This window comes from Ceratosolen solmsi, unplaced genomic scaffold, assembly GCF_000503995.2.
Source record: "Ceratosolen solmsi marchali unplaced genomic scaffold, CerSol_1.0 scaffold14, whole genome shotgun sequence".
NCBI lineage: Eukaryota > Metazoa > Arthropoda > Insecta > Hymenoptera > Agaonidae > Ceratosolen > Ceratosolen solmsi.
The window spans coordinates 1,451,790-1,476,342 of NW_011948420.1; the positions used below are offsets into that span (position 1 = coordinate 1,451,790).

General features: G+C 35.2%; 2 protein-coding genes across 2 annotated transcripts in view; one reads left to right on the forward strand and one right to left on the reverse strand.

The window, feature by feature from the left end:
- LOC105360915 (tropomyosin-2) overlaps positions 1–1,106 on the forward strand; it is a 1,530-nt gene extending 424 nt beyond the window's left edge. Inside the window, 5 exon segments of the mRNA XM_011497933.1 lie at positions 1–63; positions 175–363; positions 535–610; positions 700–832; positions 912–1,106. The exon segment at positions 1–63 is cut by the window's left edge and continues 15 nt beyond it. Coding sequence (XP_011496235.1) covers positions 1–63; positions 175–363; positions 535–610; positions 700–832; positions 912–994 — 544 coding nt within the window. The 3' untranslated portion in view covers positions 995–1,106.
- Positions 1,107–3,219: 2,113 nt separating this feature from the next.
- Positions 3,220–24,553, reverse strand: part of Dscam2 (Down syndrome cell adhesion molecule 2) — a 35,791-nt gene continuing 14,457 nt past the window's right edge. Inside the window, exons 7-28 of the mRNA XM_011497936.1 lie at positions 24,348–24,492; positions 23,722–23,873; positions 22,346–22,618; positions 21,895–22,179; positions 16,905–17,024; positions 16,652–16,825; positions 16,425–16,575; positions 16,213–16,361; positions 15,242–15,671; positions 14,248–14,426; positions 14,003–14,172; positions 9,092–9,230; positions 8,885–9,002; positions 8,165–8,619; positions 7,561–7,742; positions 5,954–6,347; positions 5,727–5,867; positions 5,451–5,594; positions 5,147–5,358; positions 4,895–5,057; positions 4,318–4,420; positions 3,220–3,778 (exon numbers count right to left, since the gene is read on the reverse strand). Of these exons, the coding sequence (XP_011496238.1) occupies positions 3,538–3,778; positions 4,318–4,420; positions 4,895–5,057; positions 5,147–5,358; positions 5,451–5,594; positions 5,727–5,867; positions 5,954–6,347; positions 7,561–7,742; positions 8,165–8,619; positions 8,885–9,002; positions 9,092–9,230; positions 14,003–14,172; positions 14,248–14,426; positions 15,242–15,671; positions 16,213–16,361; positions 16,425–16,575; positions 16,652–16,825; positions 16,905–17,024; positions 21,895–22,179; positions 22,346–22,618; positions 23,722–23,873; positions 24,348–24,492 (4,520 nt within the window). The 3' untranslated portion in view covers positions 3,220–3,537. The remainder of the gene's footprint in view (positions 3,779–4,317; positions 4,421–4,894; positions 5,058–5,146; positions 5,359–5,450; positions 5,595–5,726; positions 5,868–5,953; positions 6,348–7,560; positions 7,743–8,164; positions 8,620–8,884; positions 9,003–9,091; positions 9,231–14,002; positions 14,173–14,247; positions 14,427–15,241; positions 15,672–16,212; positions 16,362–16,424; positions 16,576–16,651; positions 16,826–16,904; positions 17,025–21,894; positions 22,180–22,345; positions 22,619–23,721; positions 23,874–24,347; positions 24,493–24,553) is intronic.

Below are 24,553 nucleotides of genomic sequence, written 5' to 3' on the forward strand. Positions count from 1 at the left end.
GCGTCGAACAATTGCCCAAACGAAACTCGCGCAAGCACTCCATACGGCTGAGGATGCAAAAAGGTTGTGCACTCCCCTCTGTTTTTTTTTATTTTTTCCTATTCTCTAATTATCCACTAACTTTTTATGGAGAGACAACGTCACTTACATTTTGTGGGGGCGTTGCGCGCGCAGAATTTGTAGGGTCCTAGAGAATCGCAGTAAGCTGGACGAGGAAAGAATGGATTACCTAACAGCACAATTGCAGGAGGCACGAGTCGAGGCTGAAGATGCTGATACGAAGTCTGAAAAAATATCTAGGCAGCTGGCTCTAGTTGAGGATGAACTTGAGACTGTGGAGGAAAGAATGAAAAGCACTGAGTCGTATGTTAAATTACAAAAATTTGTTGGTTATCAAAGTCCTTTAATTAATATAGTAAATAACTTTTCTATAGTAAATTGATCCGTTGATTTAAGTAATTCATTTAAAATATTTTACTACTTGTATGTCATAAAATATTTTTTAGTTGTAACGTAATTCATGATTTATTCTAGTAAAATAAGTGAAAAAGAGGATAAACTTTTTATAGTTGGGAATATTCTTAAATCATTGGAAGTCTCGGAAGAAAAGGTATGGATGTACGAAATTTTGTTCATGGTAGTATCGTAATTGTGAGTTAGAATATTTATTTTTATATTTTTTTTTTTATTTTTATTTAGGCAAATCAACGTGTCGAAGAATTTAAAGGACAACTAAAAAATTTGAAAACTAGATTGAACGAAACTGAAAAACGAGCGACATTTGCGGAAAAATCTGTAAAATCTTATTTAACGGAACTTGATTTAAGGGAAGGTGAGAAAATTCGAGTTTAAGAAGTATTTCATATATATTAGTATGATAGTATGGATTTGAATATTTGTTTATATTGCAGAGCGACTTCGTAAGGAAAAAGAAAAATATAAATATATCTGCGACGATTTGGATTCAACGTTTGCTGAGTTGACTGGCTACTAAAAGTATATATTTTTTCCACTCTCATTTTCTTTCGTAGTCTTATTCTTTCTATGTCTTCTTTTTATCTTCTCTAAACTCTATTTTTGGATACATATTCTCGTACACAATGATCAGGCGCATCAAATGAGTCCATGCTCATAGTTTGTACTTTGTGAAATAAATTAATAAATTAATAATATCCTTAATTTTTTTAATAATATTACATTTAAATATTTTAAATAATAAATAATAATCCTTATTTTTTTAAGATAAAAAAATATATAGGCGAAACAAGGATAAGAGGAAAGACAATGTGAATAAACTTGTTGCTACAAGTAGTTGGTTTTAAACGATGTCAATTTATTTAATTGACTGTGTTCGATATATAATACTTGGAAACGCCATATCGTCTTAAAACATTCATTTTGGAGAGTACTAACATTTTTTCTAATTACGCGTTTCCTAATTTCGAATTCGAACATTAGATATAGTAATTCTACTGGTCGTCTAAAATCGTAAAGCGACCTTGTCTTGTTAGAAATAAGTCATGTTGATCGACTTTTAATTGTCTGTCACATAACATGAAACGGACAAGGTTGATGTTTACGGTCATACGTATTTTCAGCCTTCGAAAAGTAATATCCAAGAGGTTAATCACTCCAAAAACTAGTATTATAAAATACTAATATTATAAAAACTAGGATTACAAGGTATAAAAGATTTTAATGAAAAAAGTCTTAGCGATTGAAATATTGACTAAGGATTTATTTTTACCTAAACTTTAAATACTTACATAATTAAATATTAATTCCTTTGGTTGATTATCAAAGTTATTTTCAACTAGTGAATCGGTAATAAAAATTTGGTAGATTAGTCTCAGTTCGTTTTTTTTTTGTATATTAAAAGACATCGGAATGGTCTTTCCTTACTTTTATAGGTTAGTACAAGATATGTAATAGAATGAGAATTTGAAAATAGTCGATTTTTGGGGTTTAAGCGAGTTATGCTCAAGCGTTCATTTTTTTTATTTTCGTTTTGCTTTAACAAGACCCAACTTTTACGGACATTTTGTATAAGCGACTGATCGTTGCATTTACTTATAATTTGTCATAATATGAAAAATTTACCATTCAAATGTAAAACTACTATTTATATGATTTATGTAAAATTTAAGACGAGTGCTGCTGAAAGCATCGTTTTTAAAAATAAAAGATCTTATTCTTTATGATAGAAACCAGACATAAAATGAGGATTTTTTTACCATAAAAACGATTTTAAGAGTGATTAGTCCTTGGGTCAAATCTTTGGCACTTGTAATAGTCTTATAGAGAAACAACATTGTCTAGAACGCGACTTTGTATTATATATATATATATATATATATATATATACATATAATATCTTTTGATTTTTTTATTCGTTTCATACAAAAAAAATGAGTTCAATTGACGCGAATAAGTCTCGAAAAATGATCTATAAATAAATATATATAATAGATGATGCATGTATTAAATGAGAGTGTGCTCATTGGCACAGTTCATGCACCCTGGGTATCGCTTTCAATTATGTATGACTGTGCACATGACATTGTTAAATCTGTTTGTTTTATTTCTTTTTCATTATCTATTTTTCAGGAAACTCCATATAAGTAATATATAACAACTAGGAGGATATCCAATGAATGATCAGTGATGTTTGACTATGGCTAGAATAAAATAAGCGCTGTCATACATTGTACAGGCATACAATTATGTCAATCGTTCATTTTTCATTTTGTACAGACTTTTATTATAAAATACCAATAATATAATAATGGTAATTGTAGCAATAATTTTTTATAATATCAATAATTATTAATAATAATAATAAAAATAATAATAATAATAATAGTATTATCAACAGCCATATTATTTATATATTTATATGTATAAGACAATAGAAATCTACTAATGATCGTTTGATTCGTTTTATTTTTTCGACTCTAGCTCTTCCTCGTTTATTATTTCGTATTAACATTCTTTCACACTCCTTAAGTGCCGTTTTCGCATCATCAGCCATCAAATCATATAACACCATCACCTCACGACTGCTCACGTATTCCCCGCGTCAGATTATATAAATACTCGTGATCTCGAGATACTTGCATTGAATGCCCATACATTGTGTGGGTGATGATTAGGGTAGAAAGAAATGAGTTAAGTGTATTAGAGAGACAGGACTAATACAGATGTAGTAACGGAAATTAATTTCGGAATTAACGTTAGTTAATTAATCTCAAAATAATCAGCATTGGATACGTAAGGAGAAAAAATAGGGTATTATCATATTAATAACGTGCCATAGAAAAGGAAAGAATGTGCAAGCATGAGTGAGATACATTATCCCGAGGTCAGAAAGCGCGGACTTGGTTATTGGACACCCTTGAGTTCGCCACCTATGTACATAACATTTCTTGCGCAAGAGTGTTGACTATAACTGTGTCAGCGTCTTGACTGACGTAAGTATTTTGGGTGCTCGATTTGCCCGGGCGTCACGGCCGAGCTAAGCCGGGGGCCGGGCGCGAGCTAAACGGCAATGGAGTAATCCGACGAAGGATTACCCTGTTGACCAGTCGGTCGTGACCACAGGGAGCTTCGTAGTCCCAGCTTGAGCTTCTTCAAGGAGTCGACATCGCACTCGGCCTCGCTCATCTCCTGATGAGGACGCTGCTCCGAAGAAGTTTGGGATTGGCCGCCAAAGGCGGTTTCTGCCACCGACACTGGTGGCAATATCGTACGTAAGGAGCTCCTGCTGGGCACGTGCCATCTTCTCGGGAGGCGCATCAACGGGACATTAGTCTTGTGTAAACGGACCACCGAGGCGAGAGCACTCTGACTTCCTTAATTTGCACTTTCAAGAGCTGCTCACGCTTCGGAAGTCTTTCACGAATAAGTAAATTGTTTCATTTAAAAGAAACTTGTTTTGATTATTTTCTATTTCTTTAATCGTGTTTGTTAAGCGCCGCGCATCTGAGCCTCTTTTATATTAACCTTTTGAATCCCGATTCACATTTCATCATTATCATAGCCTTTCTCCCGATATATTACGATATTTATAGATTATCTGCATATATTAAATGTCGAAGTTTTGTATTGGTACACTCCGGCCTTACGCTACACGAGATCCAAAAGGATAAAGGCATATATCAGTTGTAGATTTTGCAAATAAAGTTCGAAATTACGAGTACATTCGTGTCTCAAATTGATCATTATAGAAAAATTTAATAGTGAAATTTAACAAAAGCCTAGAGTCACGAATTTACGACGAATTCCGAGCAATTCAAGCAGACTATTTTAGATACTTACCTTGAACGACCACGTCGTGGTAGTGATTTTTGTTCGGACATTGGTGAAATGTCCGAAGAAGTGCTTGATGTACCATGATACATGAAGTCCGAAACCGCTCGAACTATAGTAATTAGATTAAAAATTAGTAAATTTTTTATTCGTTACTTTATTATCAATGAATAATTCTAATGATTCTAAAGAACGATTCACGTTAATAAAAAGAAAGAAAGAAAAGATAGAGCTTCTTGACACATATCAATACAAAAATTCGTAAAAAGCTTTTAGTTATGTTAAAAACTGATTGGAAAATTAAAATTTTGAAAAACAAGCTAGAGCGTATATTTTATTTATTTGTAACTGCTGTCATTATCGTAAGATGTATTATATAAAATGCGTACAAATAAAAACAAATATTTGCGTTGGTTTTTGAGTAATGTATGTCGTCTACGAGAGTTATCAAGATAAGATTATGAAAGAAATTGAGGTCGCAAGATAATATGGTTCCGTAAAATACAGGACAGCTTCTTAGACTCCTATGGGCGGAAAGCTTGTTGGCTGAATCGAGTTCGTATGCGGTAATAGTGAAAACACTCACTGTGTTTGAGCTTGCCGGCATCTAGCTGGTTCGAGGACTCTGTGCGCGAGCTCGTTAACTGATCTGCATCAGATTCGCTCTCGTCGCTCTCGACGTTGCCCTGATGCTGCTGCTGGTGCTGCTTCCTCTGCTGACGCCGACGCGATGACACGCTCTTCAGAGTCTGCTGAAGCAGAGAGGGAGAGACAGGGCTAATGAATGAGTTTGGGCGTTGCCACTGAATTAGAGAAGGAAGGGGACCGTCATACTCACCGTCGTTGCAGGTGGTGGACTTGCGCAGCCCTCCGTCATTGCGTGCTCGTGATACATAAAGCTGTGTAATAGGGTGTTGTTGGGATGAAGACCACTCCCGGGAACTTCCCCTGCGCTTGTCAGACCGCCCAATCCAGCTAAGGCGCCCAGGCCGGCCCCGGCGGCTTCCGACAGCTGGAACGTAGCGTACGGAGAGATATCCTCCGCCGTCTCTGTAAGCCATCAGAGGCATTGCCTACCTTTTAAATCGGCCTCGATGGGCACAAACGAGCCACGGTGGCCCGCCCCATAACGCGACATTCACCTGGAATCTTGTCGGGTGCCCCGGCATTAGTCTGGAGAGCAACCTTGTGAATCGTCGCATAATAACGCTCACGTTGGGTTTCCGCATTTTGCTGATTCTCCTGAGACTCCTTTATCGGGCGTTGGACGCGATCAGTTGTGTACCCTATAATAACATTAGCCTGCAGTGATCTCAAGTAAAATTTACGGATGGAATTTGAATCAAAAGGGGCGAGGTATTGTGAGCTGATGGGAAAACAGTAAGAGTAAACGGTCTATCGTAAACAAACCAACTCACTATTCCGCCAACGGGTGGCAATCATCGCAGCTGCCAGCAAAAGGGCACTCAGAGCTACCATCAACGGTAGCATAATTTTTAGATCAGCATAGAAAGCTACTGGATAACCAGTACCACGTTCCGATAGCTCTGCTGGTGGTGCTAAGAGCCGTATTTACGAACATGTTAATCTTGTTGAAAATACTAAAAATGGGAATGCGACAATAGAATTTTATTTATTGACTTACCGCCTTCTTTCGTAAGGGTAACAAAAGTGAATTCAGCTTGGTTATTTCCAGCGATGTTGTAGGCCTCAACTTTAAGTTGATAAACAGAACTTGAAGCGAGATTTGTGACGACGAAGCGTCGCTGCATTTTCACGTTGTTCGAGACTAGAGTCCAGTGAAATTCATTTATTGGTCGGTATTGGATGACGAAATACAAAATCGAACAGCCATTATCAGGCCAGGCACTCAGTTTCAGGACGAGGGACGTCGAGTTTGGCGAGAGAAAGGCTGCCGCCGGAGGGATACCTGGGGGCTGCCCTTGCGTCCTTACCGAAAGCACAGGCGAAGCCGGACTGCTCCCGATTTTATTGTGTGCACTCAGATACAATTGATAGGTGTTGCCGCAAAGCAGACCCTAAGTGAGAGTCTTTTTCATTACCCTTCTTACAGTTCTTACCAGAATTAAGTTTAGAATTCAGACGCGCTTCATCGATTCTTCTATTGAGTTTCGATCTACATCTAATTGTGATTTCTTTTCATTTATGTTATTTTTAATTTCGAAATTAAATATTACCGAATACCGATATTAGATTTTGAAACATCTGGATAAAATTTCTATAAAGATGTAAAAAAGAACATTTACACTAGCATTGACTACTAGCTCTCTAAAGTTATTATTTCATATTATTTAAAATTATAGTGACAAAATAATGCCAATGATGCATTTTAACGATGAAAAATTTTTAATCAAATTTGAAAATAATTTCTTGGTTTTGTTTTACTAAAAAAATTATTTCTCAATTCATTAAATAAATTATTGAACTTAATTTATCGAAATATTTAATATGAAAATTTGTATTGGAAAGTAATTTTGACAATAACAATATACACATAATAGAACATAACGAAATTAATAAAATTTAAAGTATTTTAAATAATTAAATATGAACTGTCATAAAGTGACATAAATGAGAAGTAATATCTGGAATTTGATTTAATTAATGTTATATAAAATAACCAAGTATATCTATAAATATACATACACACACACACATACACACACATATATATATATATATATATATATAGAGAGAGAGAGAGAGAGAGGTTTTACGATAATAAGAATAATTAAATAATCATCAATTATTATATTCACAAATTAGAATGCATTATATACAATATAATATAATATTGTCCATGATGACTAGTAAAATCTTTATCTAATAATATATTATTTTATACATATTACAGAGATAAACTTATTTTATATTGTATGTATACAATAATTTTGAAATATATATTCATATAAAAATATTACCAATTAATTTTATATAAAATGATATATGAGTTGCTCAATTTTAAAATAAACAACATTGTTATTAATTATAGTTCAAAACGAAATAAAAATTTTATTTGCGTATGACATAACTTTTAAAACTTTATATGCCAATTTTGTCAAAAAAAAACTGATTTGTACTTGATAACTGCAAGAAATTATCCGTTTAATTAAGTTTCAATCGAATATCCGTTCAGATAATTCATATCGATAGTGGCTTTGAATGAAAAATGAAAAGTTATTAAAAAGTTATATTTATAAAGGGCCTAAGTAAAAATTAAGAAGAGAGTACTTTAAGCTCGTGACTTGTAGCGCGTCGAGAAAGTTGCATTTCCTCCAAAGTACCATGAGCGGTACGATAATGCAGTGTGTATTTAGTGAGCGATGCACCTCCATTATAACCAGTCTTCCAATGCAACAATATGCTATTTGAGGTCGAACTCGAGATGTAGAGCACAGGTGCACTAGGCGGTACTGAAATTCAACGAAAATCAAGTGTCGAATATTATACAATATTATCGTATAAGTATGCTTCGATCTGCTTTTCTCTTATAATTTATTTTTTATTCAAAATTTATATTTGGATTCATGCATTGTATTTTTATTACACTGAAAATTTGAATATGTAAGATAATTGTAGCTTTTTAAATATAAATACATCACAGCACTTTTATGCATAGCCAAGACAACAGTAAATATGAGCATTTTATGTGAATTCAACTTTTGTCTATCATAAACATCTCTAACTAAAATAGAAGGTGCAGAAACAAAAATTGGAAGAAACTCTAATAAATTAACACCCAATTATAATCATAATTTGACTTTCTATTAATTTTTTTACTATGATATATTAACTTCGCAGTTTATCTGACCTTGAATACAAATACAAGCTTTACCTTGAACGACGAGAGTGTAATGAAGTCTGTCGCTACCCTGAGAATTCTCGACCTGGCATGTGTAATTACCGGCATCTTGAGGTTGCAGGTTCGAAAATACAATCTCCCCCGTCTGTAGTATCTGAATATTTCTACTGGAATCGGTGCGCACCTGATCGAGATTCGATTTGTACCATTCGCGACTTGTGGGCTCACCGACGGCATTGCAACTCAAAGTAACTGAGCCTCGCCAAGGGTGCACCACTTGGTCTCCGAAAGATGTTATACGTGCAGGTACACGGTTCGTCGGCACCTGAGCGGCGACCTTCGAGTTCTGGCCTTCGCCAACTCGCGTACTGGCTGTCACCCAAAATTGGTATTCAACGTGCTGTTGAAGTCCCGTGGCTTCAAAATACGTATCACCAGTAGGTAGCGTTCTTTTGCCGTGGTTGAGCTCTTCTCTCCCGTCTACAACTCTGAAAAGTAAATTCAACAGCAAAGCGATGGAGGTGAATTATAGAGCACAGATTTTTCCCCCTTTTTTCCCCCTTTTTTCCCCCTTTTTTCCCATACTGGTTCAATTTATAGTTATATTTGCCGATAATTAAGAGAGCAATAGTCGCTTCAAATTTTGCTGTTAAGTTCATGCACTTTATACTGTTGATAACATTGAAACAGGAAATAAATAACAAGAGCTGAGCGGTTAAGTTTATTTTGGCTGAATGGAAGAAAAAAACCAACCTCGTATATAAATTGTACTTGGTTATGACGCCATTGGGCTCGACAGGAGGTAGCCAAGAGATAAATAGTGCTTTCGGCGAGCTCACCACAACTTTTATGTCTGCTGGGCTGCCCGGCACTATTTGACAAAGCAAATCGATTCAATCACTAGATTCTTTCTTTTTTTTTATATTGTGTACTGAAAATAGATTATAGATTCGATCGTACCGTCCTCTTCAGTATGACAATAAGTGGCTCGCGTTGGTACTCCATCGCCGACCCTCGTGAATGCTATCACTTGTATGCTGTAATTCGTGTACTTTCGTAGTCCCGTAAGTACTGTCGTTAGAGCACTTGTTTTACGCACCTTAAAAACATTTTTAGGTCTTTTTTAAGTGTTCAAAATACATTTTGCCATTTTTTAAAAAGCAAATATAATATTTCCTATTTTATTGAATTTATTGTCTAATGTTATCATAATTGCATATACATTTATATAATGAAAAATATTTACTCAATGATATGGATGTTTTATATAATGTAATAATATACTAAGAATAATTTTATTATTGTTTTGTTTATATTCAAGATTCAGAGAATCTCTCGAATGTTATAATTTCTGGGAAAATTCCAACAGCTATAATTTCAGGGGAAAAATCTCAACAGTTATCATTTTGTGGAAATGATTCAACGGTCGTTGGAGGTTCGGAAATAACCGGTACATCTGAAATGATACAAGTGCACAATCACCTTCATAGTGTAAAAAATTTGGTCCTTCGAGTCGGATCATAGTGGAAGGCAGTGATCTCACCAGTAACCTGCACATATGCAACTTCGAGAAACTGTGCAATACGTGACACTACACTAAGCAGCATACAGAGATTTACGACCTTCCACTTCTATGTGTAGTAACTCACCATTAAGAACATCAACATTGAGATGAAGGCAAAAACTCAATGGTCTCGCATTGCATGAATGAGGAACCTGGCTGAGGAACATAAGTCATTACAGTGCGACATCTCAGTAGACGAAATTTCAGATGCATTTTCACACGTCGAGGAACTGTACGAGGCCTTCATCAAAGATCATGCATACTTAGACGCAACATGGCCAGCTGATCATGCTACTCACGCCTATTTTGTGAAGAATGCCTATGAAGAGGAATTCGCATAATACAAAACGACGTGAAAAATCATCACTAAGCGTTGCCAGGCATTCGAGAACAAGAGAAAAGTCCCCTCAACCAAGGCACAGGTACAAGCGACCCAATTCCCAAAAACACCTCTTCCCAAGTGTCCAGGAAAGCAAGAAGACTGGTATGAGTTTCGTGATCTTCAAGACATTGGTTATTGATAACGATATCATTAGCGAATTTAAAAAACTGTATTACCTCCGCGCCGCAATGCAAGGTACAGCAGCACAGGTAATTTCTGGACTCCCACTGACAAACTAATCCTTTGCTTCGGCTTGGGAACTGCTAACAGTCTGTTATGATAACAAACCTTTAACAATCCAATCATGTTTCAATCGAGTCTTCTCCAACTTAAACCCAATTAAAGGAAAAGTAGCAGACCTTACTCCAGATGTTCATTGGAGATATGTTCTTATTACATCAAAACCAGCAAATTGCGCATCACGAGGCATGAATACATCACAGCTTCAAGAATATCCACTATGGATGAAATTATCAGAGTCATAGACAATCCAGCCAACATTAAAAACGTAAAACAATGTGAACAGGAAGTATGCCATAACGGCGTACTATTAACCACAATATCTAACCCAAGACGCAATATCAATGGGACATAATCCACAGATACTCATCTCTCAAAAAATTGTTGCAAACGACAGCACTCTGTATCATTTTTATCGCACGATTTAGAAAAAACAATGAGATTCTATACTATCCAGATATACACAAAAACCTTGGAGAAGCCAAGGATCTTCTGGATAAAGGCAACTCAATCAGCATACATCTCTTCTCAAGAATTAAGAGTTCTTAACATCAAGGCTCTTCTTTAAGATAATCTTGCATTCAGTAGACTGGCAGCATACAAGCACCTGGCCCCTCCCACGATACTCATACTTCTCAGCTCTCGTCATTGTCCAAGCACACTAATGTACTCTCCACGGCGGAACACGACTTACGTTGGCGCACATATACCAGCAATATTTGATTTTCGCTGGGAGATTCCCTATAAAAAAACACATACTGCAATGCATTGTTTGCGCACGACAAAAGAGAATTCGTGCTTGCAACTGATGTGACAATTAGCAGTTTCGAGAGTAATGACATCACGACCGTTTACTCATACCGAAGTTGATTATGCCAGTCTCTTAACCATAAAAATCTGGAAGGGGTGATGAGCGAAAACTCATAAGCATGGATTTGCGTATTTATTTACATCTGCAGCACATATCGAAGTGGTCAGTGACTACATAACCCATTTGTCATATCTGCATACAGCCGATACACAGCTCATAGAGGAATTGCAAACACATTACATTCATATTGTGGTAAAAATCTTCATGCGGGCTGATGCAGCGCTCAAAAGAATATTCGATCAAGGCACCATTGAACATCAACAGATAGTAAATATGCTCTCATAAGTCAATAATAAATGGGAATTCAACCCACTCGCAACGCCTTACATGAGAGGCAAGTGGGAAGCTGTGGTGAAATCTATAAAACACTACCTGAGACGCACTATTAGAGAGACCTTGCTCACTCTTGAAAAGTTTACCACCTTGCTAGCTCAAATCGAGGCAATCCTCAACTCCAGACTTTTGGACCCGAGTATCGACCCGGAAGATGTTTCAGTACTAACCCTACGACATTTCCTCGTAGGAAGTTCGCTCACAACTATTCCAGAACCATCTCTCAAGGGATTGTCAATGTCAGAATTGTCTCGCTGGCAATTCCTACAATAGCGTGTATAACAACTCCGGTCACAATGGTCTGCTCACTATTTACAACTGCATCAATCAATTTCCAAATAGCATTATCCACGGAATGATATTAAGATTGGCTCGTTGGTACTTTTCACCGATGAGCAGTTCCCATCTTGCAAGTGGGCCCTCGCTCAAATAATCAATATACATTCTAGCAAGGATGGGCTGACTAGAGTAGTCACGCTAAAACAGCCTCGACCACCATGGTAAGAGCCATACATAAATTGGCAGTGCTACCAATCCCCAACCAAAAGGAATTTTGCTCCAGAAATTGCTGATGGCGGGTGGAATGTGTGAGATTCAGAGAATATCTCGAATGTTATAATATCTGGGGAAATCCCACTGGCTATAATTCCAAGGAAAAAACCTCAACAGTTATAATTTCGGGGAAATGATTCAATTATCATAATTTTTAAGAGAAACCTCCAACAATTATTGGAGGTTCGGAAAAGCCAGTGTATCCGAAATGGTACAAGTGCACAATCACCTCCATTGTTTCTCGCACCACAATCGCACTCATTATTTCTAGCGCCATGATTGGCTCCATTGTTGTCAGCTAACAAATCTGCAGCGTGGATATTAAAGACAAGCGCACCACGAGGCGCATTAGTAGATTTTCATTCATTGACGGAGTCAGTTATGCTATTCACCCATGAAGGCTAGTCAGCCATGCACTTCAGCCACGTGCTAGTCATTCAGAGCAAAACGCTCTATCTTAGTGGAGACACCATTGACAGAGGCGCTCTCTTGGTGGTGACGCCAAGAAGACTCCACGCTATCTTTAAGTGGAACGCCGTTGACAGAGACACTCTATGGTGGGGACATCATGCTAGACAGAAGCTCTCGCTTGGTGGGGACGCCAAGAAGCCAGAGGTGCTGTTTAAGTAAAGCCACGATAGAAGGAAGACGGGTCAATTCTCCAGTGCCGTAAATAATAGGTGTTGACGCTATCTCCTTCATATCAAGAAAACGTCAGACGATACAATACATACTCCCTAATCCATGAGCGTGCACATAATTACTAATCCTTAGAAGATTAGCAAGACTATTATTACATAGCGTAAGACACACTCCCTAACACTAAATGTGCATACTCGGTTCTTGATTCTTACAAAATCAACATCATCATCATCACGGAGCATCTCGTGTAGATAAACTATTCACCACGGGAGCAGTTCCAAGCAACTGCATCTTCGTGATTGAACATAGAATACACCTTTCCCTAGGATAAATCCAACACATCAATAATCTAATTGTAAATGAATCATAATAAACCATATTTATCAAAGAAGCACACACTGTATTCAAATAAAGTCCTTCCACTTAAGTCCTTCCCAAGCATTTGCTATGGCAGGCTGCAATTATTATAAAGCTATCGAAACATTGGCAGTTCGAGCCAGGAAATCAAACAGTTTCGAACAATTTAATTTGCTAATATTAAAGTGTATACATTTTAATTGAATTATTTTAATATTAAAAAATATGTAGCGTAGAAATAAAATCTTATATTTTCTTTTTAACATCATAATAATAATTGTAATAATAATCAATTTTATAAATTGAATGTTGAATATAACTTACCTTTGTATGCCTTTAAATGTATAAAGTATATTTATAATTAAATATATGTAAGAAAAATAATTATATTAATAATTTACTATATGTTATTATTATTAGTTTGTTGCAAAAATGAATGTTTTATATTATATTATGTTTGTGTTTATTTCATAAAAATAACTAAATAGAATATCTGGTTAATGAAAATATTCATTTTACATATGACTAAGTACGGTATAAAAATATCTTGCGAAGACGAGATTATTTCATTAATTAGAATACAATTTTTATACCCTCATAAAATCTATAAAATAATACAATAAATTATTTGAATTACATTATTTCTTGTCGTCTGCTTTAGTTTGTAGTCTAGTAATTTATAAAATAATTTATAAATCTAAAATTTATAGATTGGTCATTTAATAAGTTGAGGGTTGTAAGTGCATATTAGTTTGAATTATTGAGCGTGTGTATAGTAATCTTAATATATATTATTAATATATATTAGTTTATTATATTATATATTTATTATATTATAGTTTATTATATTATAGTTTATTAATTAATATATCTTAATATATATTAGTATATAATCGTAATTTTAAAAGTCTATCAAAGCAAAATCTGTACCTCCATTTCATCGATACTCGGCCAAGCCTCCTCAAGAATCGGTTCGTAATGAAGTTTGTAGCCTTGTATAATACCGTTAGTGTGGCTAGTAGGCGGTGGTTGCCATGATATTTGTAGCGATTCAGACGTCAGGGCAGCGCATCTCACATCTTCCGGTGCCATTCCCGGGACTACAGAAAAGAGGGTATCGATAAGATTAAAAACAAAAAAAAATATATAGAAGAAGTAAGACCAAAACAACATACCGTCTTCAAGAGTTTGGGTGGTGAGAAGATCAGAGAGTGGACCAGAGCCCACCTGATTATAGGCTTGCACGATGAGGGTGTAGCGCGTATATGGACGTAAACCTGTGAGTCGCTGCTCCGCCCCACCTTCATCACCATCACCCGATACCGAAGTGAAATTAAACGACGGGTTTGCCGAGCTGTAATAGAGTTCTTTAGCAATTTCGTACCCCATGCTACTAGCGCGCCTCCCGTGCAATTTTTATTGAGCGCCGCGACATTTCTCGCTCGAATGTCCAAGTACATCACTTAATTATCTACCCCAAAACTTAGTGGCTTCAGGAATTTACTTTTATATACATGATTTTGAAATTTTTAAAGAGCTACGCAGAACAAATTTGATTTATATAACAATTTGAAACGGGAATGAAAAAAGAATATGGACCGTCCGAGATAAGACTAATATCCATTCGCCTTTGTTGATGGCTTCATTATTTGATTGTCCGATGATTGAATATAAATAATTACATTATCTATGTAAATGCCTGAAATTGTGAATTGAACTATTTTTGTTAAATTATTATTTTTATTAAATGTATCGAATAAATACGTTATTAAATTACTTTGCTGTATATGTATATACATATATATATATATATATATATATATATAGATAGATAGATAGATAGATAGATAGATAGATAGATAGAGAGAGAGAGAGAGAGAGAGAGAGAGAGAGACAACACGTGTATATGCGCGCGCGCGTGTGTGTAGGGGATTATAGATATCGAAAATTGCATCATATAAATATATTTTAAATAATGTGCTTGCTTTGAATGTTTAATAAAACGTTGAGTACATAACATTTTATATCGTGAATATATCACTTATAAAGATATTTTTAAATATTTTATAAAATTATCTTGAAGTTCACATATTGCTTTAGTGAATAAAATGTGCGCTCGTTATTTTTCAATGCACGGAAGGACGCGCCCACCTCGAAAAGCTAACCGACCCAGTTTCCCTGTAGCCAACATTGAATCCCTCAACATCACCATGTCTGAGCTCCGGCAGAGGTGGGAGCCAAGTGACAAGAATTTCCGTAGATGAGAGGGCGCGTGCAGCAAGATTGAGGGGCGGACCTGCAGGCCTTTGGGGCTCGGTTTTCACCACAAGCTCACTCGAGGGTGCCGAACGTCCGGCTGGGCCCTCGGCTATTACCCTGATCGTATATCTCGTCGCGGGTTTGAGTTCGTCGACAAGTGCAGCGTAAGGTAGGGGAGGGCCACTAAGTTCCTGTTGCTGCCACATACCATCACCCTCCTTATACTGGAGTATGTACTTACTCACCTCGCTCGTATCCTGGGACTTATGCTGCCACTTGATGTTTATGCTTCGGCTAGCGACCATTGCCGTTTCAAGATTGCCCGGTGCCATTGGTGGCTCTTTGCAACAAGAACATCCACGTTAAAATCAAGTTTGATGCTCGCGATAACCAAGTACCTAATATCACTTATGTAAATATACGTATGAGAACAAGAACGACGTTGATTATGGTCGTGACTATAAATGTTTGTGTAGTTGCGTGTGCAAGAATTTCTGAACTTTAATGTTGAATGAACAACTATTTGATTGATTGTTTATCGAATTACTATATATATAGTGTATGCTCTACTAAGGATAGTATTTGCCTGACATTTAAATACTCAAAATTATTAAAATAATTATAGAAATGAATTATTTTATGACATGATATAAAATTATATTTAAGAAAGCTTCAGAATCATGGAAGTTTTACATAAGACGAGTTGTTTTTATTTCATATAAAAACTTAATTCATTTCCATAATACATAAACAATCCTACCATGTGTAAATAGTGTTTCGTTTTACCATTCCCTAACCGAATAAAGCAAGAAGTGTAGAGCATAAAATAGATAAATTAGTTATTCGTAAGATTGTATACCGAAAGAAAAATGGAAGCGAACCTTGTACGAGTAGTTGAACGAGTTGCTGGTCCCTTCCGTAAAGATTGCTTGCTTGGCAGAAATAAGCCCCACTATCAGAGGCTTCGGCTGAGGATATTTGGAGTTGGGCGACGACACCATCGGGGGTAGACTCTTGTTTTACCGTTACTCTGTAATAATCGTGAAATACTGGTATAAACAGAGTGTACGATATGGGGATATCTGTAACTCACCGATAATTCGTTGAGGGATTCATTTCATCTTTACCACCTTTAAACCAGCTTACGCTCACTGGTTTGTCCCCGTGAACTTCACAATGTAGAGTAGCTGTATCAGATTTCTTGACAGTTACTAAGCGCGAGGGCGCGGCAAAAAATGGAGATGCTAATAGAATAAAATACTTTAATTAATATTAATTTTCGCATACAATAAGAGAGATTGAAATAACAGTTTAGTTTACAATTAACTTTGAGTTGAACAACTTTTCCAATGCCGGAGCCTATACCATTACTCGCTTGACACAAGTAGAAACCTTCCCTGTCCTCCTTCACGTGTTGCAGCAGCAATGTGCCGTTGCCCAGGATTTTAGTATAGGGTCGTTCCCGCAGTTCTTCGTATTCGCCAGACTTACCTCCTTTTGTATATAAATACAACAATGCTTTATAAGGATTAAGAATTGACACACATCTGTCTAATGAATTACAAAGTCATACCAGTTGCCTTTTTCCACACGATATTGGGCGTTGGAACACCCTGAGCTTGGCAGTGCAGTGCCACGTGGCGATTTCGCTCGACACTTGTATCACTTGGTTCGACAATCCATCGAGGCGGCACTGAAATTACCAAGTGAATAAATTTCATATCACCGTTCCGCTCTGACTTGTGCAATTTTTTTCCTATACACGGATTGTTTTACATTGTAGCTCCATTTTTTGTTTTTGCTTGTTTCGCTCGTTGTTAAGGATTGGATAAATATAATAGATGGAAATAAGCAAAAAAGAGAAAAAAAAGAAAATACATGTGAAAGCTTCGAAGACTATTTTATATTTTATAATTTAAAAAACAGTTACTTTATCAAACGTAATTTATGCTTAAGTATATTTAAATATGAACATACAGAGAATAGCAAACAATTTAATAGAATTGAAATACAAAATTTCATATAACAATGATGCTTTATAAAATAAGTCATTAGAATAAGTTCATTAATTAAATTTTTATAATTTAATACTATTCAGAATATTAAATTTAAATTACAACAATGGAAATATAATATATATACATGAACATATGTAAAATAAATAAATAATTTAAATAATAAAGGATAAAAATATTTTATAACGGACGAATATAGTCGATCATCGTATATAGTATGTTTATATATATATTTGCATATATGTGTGTGTGAATTTTCAATGATTAAAAAATTTATAATGAAAAAATTAACGTCATTAGTAGTAAGGACTTTCAGGTTTAGAGTTCAGTTTCCATTGAACACAAGATTTCTACAGGCAATTTCTCAATAAATTTCAAATATTTTTGTCAAATTTAAACAATATTTGATAACTTTTAAAAATCAATAATTTTAAGATATGTTAATATAATAAAATAACTATAATAATATTTTATCCAATTATTGTTCTTATTTATTATAAAATATTTAAATGAGAAAAACCGAAATCAAACAAAAAGATAAATCATCCAATATTTATAACTTTTACTTAATGATTCGAATATTTTTGAATTATATATTGCAATGCATTAAATTCCAATACTTTTCAATTTTATAATTTTATAATTTTATAAGTATTACTGATATAAAAGTGATTCGGTTACAAATTTATTACAATGTTAATATTTAGGTTAATATTTAAAAACTTCTATATAAAAATTAAAATGTTCAAAATTTAACTATTTAATAAAATTCAATTGAGTTTTATTACATAAAACTTATATAAAAAATATTTATCCGTTATTGTTAAATATCAATGTATTATAAAAATATGAATAGAATTTTAATATTTTAAATATTTGTTTTATATCTATTTTAAAAATTTCATATTTTCTTAGAACTAAGATAAAGGAAGCTTTTATTTTTAATAAGTATGTGTTATCACAAATGTCGCATAATGTTTTAGGTATTACCAATATTGGTAACCTTGTTATAATATTACCGTAAATGTAACCATATACATGTTAAAATATGTCAAACTACGCAGTGCATATAAAAAATAGTATGTGCTGATATGTAACCATATATATGAATATGTAATTGTATATATATATTAAATGGAATTAATACAAATTTTAAATATAAAATAAATTGCTTTTAGGAATCATATACGTTTAAATAATTTCGGATAACAGTAAAAGTTATGAGTATGTGGGTACGATTGAACGTATGTGAAGATAATCCGATGATTCGGTTTTACTAATTTAAAAAATTCTTTATAATTCTTACAAAAGTAAAAATTAATAGTATACCTATAAATCGATGGTATATCAATATACCTAATAAATATCTTGTGTTGAAAATATAAAATTTTGGTTTTTGGAGTATACAGATTAACAGGTTCTACATTTATAATGATAAATAAAAATTCTGCATAAGCGAAATACTAGTGAATTGGAAATTCAATAATAAATGTTTCACATGATAATAGTAACAGAATATAGAAAGAAAGCTAAAAAACAGATGGAGATTAAAAAGTATAAGAATGAAAAAATACGAAGCAAACGTATCCGCGTAGTTTGTGTATAATGAGATATATACATAAAGTGCACGCATGAAGAATGCATTTAAATATACATGTTTTATTTTGACCGAAGAACTAAAATAGTATAGATCCTTTAAAGTTCAAGGTTTTCCAATAGTTCAAGGCAATTGGGATTAGCAATTCACTTTATAATGATAAGCCAAAATCAGTTGATTTAGACTGATTTTTTATTTGATTATCTACAAACTATATATATATTATAATATATAAAAAAAGTAAAGTAAGTTTTACTCTGATTTATAATTTGTTAGTATCAAAAATTATTCTACTTTTAAAATATTACTTGATTACAGACAGTGGTATTAGCAATAGTCTCTTAAATATTTATTTTACATATTAAAATGTATAAGTATTTTCTATCGTTCATACCACGTCTATAAATAGCTCATTAGGGTATTATGAACACTTAGAAATTGTTTAAAACATATAAATTCATAAATATAGTAAGATAAATAAAAATAAAATCAATATATACAGGAATGAAATTGTATTGTGCAAAAATTTAGGCAAGCGTATAAAAAAGTAAAAAGTGACTAACTGATTATTAATGTATAAATAGTATTAAAAATATGATAAAATTTAAAGAACTAATTAATGTAGATAGAAGTATTAAGTTAAAAAAAAAGATCCATGAGGTCGTTCAAGAAAGAAAAATTTTCGACTTTCCAACGTGTCCAGCAGCATCAGTCAAGGGTCGGTGAGCGAACGAGAGACACATTGTTACGAGGCCAGATTGTATAAGAATAATATAAAAATTAAGAAGCATGCTTAGTTTGAGTATGTAGCGTACTAATTGTTAATATTCACTCGATAAAATATATGGACAGATAGTTAAAAAGAGAAAGAATATCCAGAAAAAGCCAGTTACATGGTTATAAAAACGGACTAATTCTTCTAGTAGATGAGTGAATGTGAAAAAGGTAGAAAACTGGAATGATACATGCAAAATAGAAAAAATTTGGCTGTTGATGTACATTAAAGGATGGTGCAACTCTGTTACCTTTATTTTTGGTCAAGTCAAGCAAACCTTCGGGGTCGACGAGATACCGACGCATTCCCAGAGAGCCAAAGCAACGTAAACGTGTATGTGTGTTATGGAACAATGCTTTCAAACGGATTTTACGAAATTCTGGATTTTGGATCAATGGTTGTCAGGGACTTTGAGGTTATTAGTATTCGTACTGTCACTTCTCTCAACCGAAAGGAAGTTAAATATTAATAAAAAATTTCCTCCCTTGTAGCTACTGGATTGAGTGTCTTGTTTTTTTTTTTACAGTTGTACTGACATTAATTTTAAATAATACAAGCTAGGTTAGCATAGAATTAAAATAAACAAAATAATAATCAACTCAAAAATAAAAAATATCTGCAAACGCGATCACGACGTAGATACGTATTTGTGATAAGGAAAAGTAAGAATTGAGGACCGCCATGTCTAAAAATCTCGAAGAAAACACGCATTAATAATGGGGGAGACTACTGTCACCTGATTTTTGATAATTGAATTGGTTTACATGCGGTAATGGTAATGATATTATGTGAGGAAAGCTTTTTGGTCGTTCAGACGTGAACTAGTTACCTTTTACCTGTAGCTTGGCCGTGTACCTGACCTCGGCAGCGGGGTTCGCGGCGACGCAGGTGTAGTCACCGGAGTGTTCGGCAGCTAGGTTAGATATGCTAAGTAGACTTGAATAGGGATCGAGTTGGGATACGTTTACGACGGAAGCAAGTTTTGTGGGCAGGGGAAATGGATTTTGGCTGTCTTTCAACCAGGATATGGTAAGGGGTGGATCGCCAGCCGCGACCCCGCACACCGTCCTCGTCCGCATCCCCTCGGATAGTCCCTCTTGGAAGTTAAATGGCTCAATTATAGGAGGTACTGGAAAAGGTCAAGAGAGAAGAGAGAACCATACATGAGAGCAAGAAAAAGATGGCACCACAAAAACGTAAGAGACTCGTACCAGGTCTAGGAGCCCGAGCCTTCCCCCAGGCGGCCGCTCGCTCGATTGCCTTACTCCCCTTCGCGCTCCATATTTACAAATCGAGCAGCCTTGATGTATCGGCGGCCGCCTGCGAAGGCACGCGCCTATTATATACATTATGCATGATAAATATTTAATATAGGTATATGTATATATAATATGTATGTATAAAACAAAATCGGACAGTTTAATAGTAGCAGTATAATACAATTATTTATATATATATATATATATATATATATATATATATATATATATATATACATATATAGAAAGTGAAAAAGGTGTATATATATATATATATATATATATATATATATATATAGATAGATAGATAGATAGACAGAGAGAGATAGAGAGAGAGAGAGATATGTACATTAGAGGTAGAAGAATGATAACGTAGCAATGTAAAGGTGAAATTTTGACCCAGCCTTGAACGGATAACCGCCGCCCCTCGTCGATCGTAATAATATATACACGCGCACACACGCACGCATAAAGAGATGCGCGCGCGCGCCCACAAGCTAGAACACACTCGTATGCAAGAGAACGCTGCCAATGCATCCATCCATATGTATTCATATTTTTGCACTTCAATCGATGTACAGCTCCAATAGAATACTCACCTTCTTTCGAGCGTTTATTCTCCTCGGTCTACGTAATCAATTGAGTATTGTGTCCTCGGACTTCATCGCTGTGCATGCAGAGAGAATCGCTAATAACCCACCCGAAGCCAAGATGCACCACACGCCCCGGCACTCACGTAACACACACAGACGTATAGATAGAGAAAGAATTCAATTAATATATATATATATATATATATAGAGAGAGAGAGAGAGAGAGAGAGAGAGAGAGAGAGAGAGAGAGAGTGAAAGACAGACAAACAGACAAAGAGGGGCGGTCGGGCCGTTGGGCACTTTCTGGACCTAGAGGAGGATTACCATGAACCACGAGCCGCTGCGTGTGAGATACCTCAGCGGCAAGATTACGAGCGACGCAGGAATAATTGCCGTTGTGATCGGGCGATAAGCTTTCGATCATCAATATGCTGTTGAATTGGTCGACGCTGGTGACGGTAACGCGTTCTGAAGGACCCATCGTACGTCCATCCTTCAGCCAGAAGATGGTCAGCGGTAGATCGCCCCGAGACACTGAGCATGTGAGAGTCGTGCGCTCACCGAGGTGAAGATCATGATCGGCGGTGAACGGACTAATTTTGGGAGGAACTGGAACGTCAGAAAAGAAAAGTTTTTCGATTGAGAATGCGTGGAGCGCGCAGGTCTCCCCACAGTCACACTGCATAAAGCTGCTAATTGTCCCTTGGTCACCTAAAGATTGGAGAGAAAGAAGGATGCGAGTAAACGGGGTCTTAGGGGCAGTTCTGTCTCTCACCAATGACGGTGACCTCGCCGCTGCGCCTGGCACTGTGACCCTGCTTATTTTTAGCCCAGCATGTATATGCACCGCTGTCCACCTGTTTCTGCACGCTTGAAACGATGAGGGTGCCGTCAGGCATAACTTTCTGACGCAAGTCATCGGGTAGCTCTCGACCACCTCGCTCCCAGCGTATTTCCTCAATCGGATAGCCCGCGACTGGACACTTTAGCCTCAACGTCTCCCCGGCCACCGCGGTCACCTTTGGGATCAGGCGGATGTAAGGCAAACCTAAGAAACCACAAGCTATTCTGTTTTTGTTTTCTGAAGTGCTGAATATTACAGAGCATGTCCCAGGGAAATCCTTAGATGCGCAAGACTTATTTTTTTTATTTCAACTTCTGATACTCGTAATCCACTATAGATTATATAAATAAATAAATTATTATTTATTCTACAGAATTTCCCAGTGATCAATAGCTCAGATTCTTTCGATAAGCTTTTTTACATGTTCTACAATTGTTAATATTAGCGTCAATTTACACATGCACCAATTGGCGCAAATTTTACTCAGCAAATAACGATACATACTAAAAAAATACTGATATAGAAAACTATTAACATAGTATTTTTCCTTTATATGACTGTTTTATATATATATATTAATCACTTTTATTGTCACATGATTACATACTTTAAATTTCGAAAAAAATTAAAAAGTTTATAAAATAATTTTTATATTTTAAAATGGAGTGTAAATGAGGCGCCTCTATTGCTTTGGATACTCTTTTTTTTTAATTTCTTAAATAAGTAAATTGCAATCGAACAGAGGTTTTTTTAAAATTTTTTGTTCAAATATTTTTAACAATAGTAATTGAATTTATTTGGAATCTACGATATTTAATTCTATTCATTCTATAATGATAAGATTATTGTTATTAATAAATAAAATTAAGCCATGCATCTTATATCTTTTGAAATCTGAAACTATTATATAATAATAATAAATATTTCATTTACTTTTAAAAATATTAACACAGCATATTTTGTAAAAATAATTAACAAGGATATATAGCTACATTCGATTCAGAGAACGTAGCATTTGAACCGCTACAGAAAACTATACAAACTATACAAACGTATTTACACAATAATATTGCATTACATTCTTGTTTAAAAAAAGGGAAAAAGATAGTTAATCATTAGGTATCTAATAGCTACGTTTTTAGTGGTCACCAGTATAAATACAATGTAGGGCCAGCAAGATTCTGAGGATATGCACTGGAGACTTTTATCGAATAACGAAGTTTAACGACGTCAGAACGCGCATATAAATAAAATCAGAATAGAGTAAATCAGGACTACACAGCTTGTTTTGACATTTCTCTTCTTACCGTATACGTTAAGTCTGGCTGCGTGCGTCACCTTACCCGCACGATTTTCGGCCGTACACGAATACTCCCCGCCGTCTTCCACCACTACTCGAGTAATGTTTACGTGCGATATCACATCTCCATGAACTGTCACATACTGACCTATCACATACCTGCAATACAGACAACGGCATATCTAAGTATTTTGCTCTGGTAGAGCAAAATACATTATTCTTAGTGGTACTTTTCCTGAGGCCATCGCCATCACTGCTTCTGCCACCACCAAATTGTTTTTCTTTATTGAAAAAATCTACTCGAGCCCCGTCAAACTAATCCTATGTGATGTTTAACGAAGAAGTCATTTTTAAAATATTATCATTGATTGTGTAGGATTTATAAAACTGATTTGCTATACCCCTCATCAATTGCCTCACACGTATATAATCTCCGTTCTTCAGCACAGCTTTTTAAACATCATTCATAAAAGAAACGAAATTTAATTTCCTTTTTTTATGTCGCATTGTTTATATGTTTATCATTTTTATTTAGATTTAAATATAAATTTTTAGTTTTGAGATAACAAATTGAGCATTATAAGAATAAAACTGAAATTAAATATCATGCATGGTTGAACGATCGTATTATACCTTCCAACAGTAAGTAAAGGAAAGCCGTCGAGAGCCCAGGAAACCTGAGGTGTGGGATTGCCCGCAGCAGAGCACTTTAGGGAAACGGCGGGACCGGGTTGTAGGGTCTGCTCAATGAAGGAGTAGAGAAGCACCGGTGGTGCATCTGCAAACAGAAATATTAAGGGACCATTTAAATTCGATAATTGCGGTACTGCGTATCGATC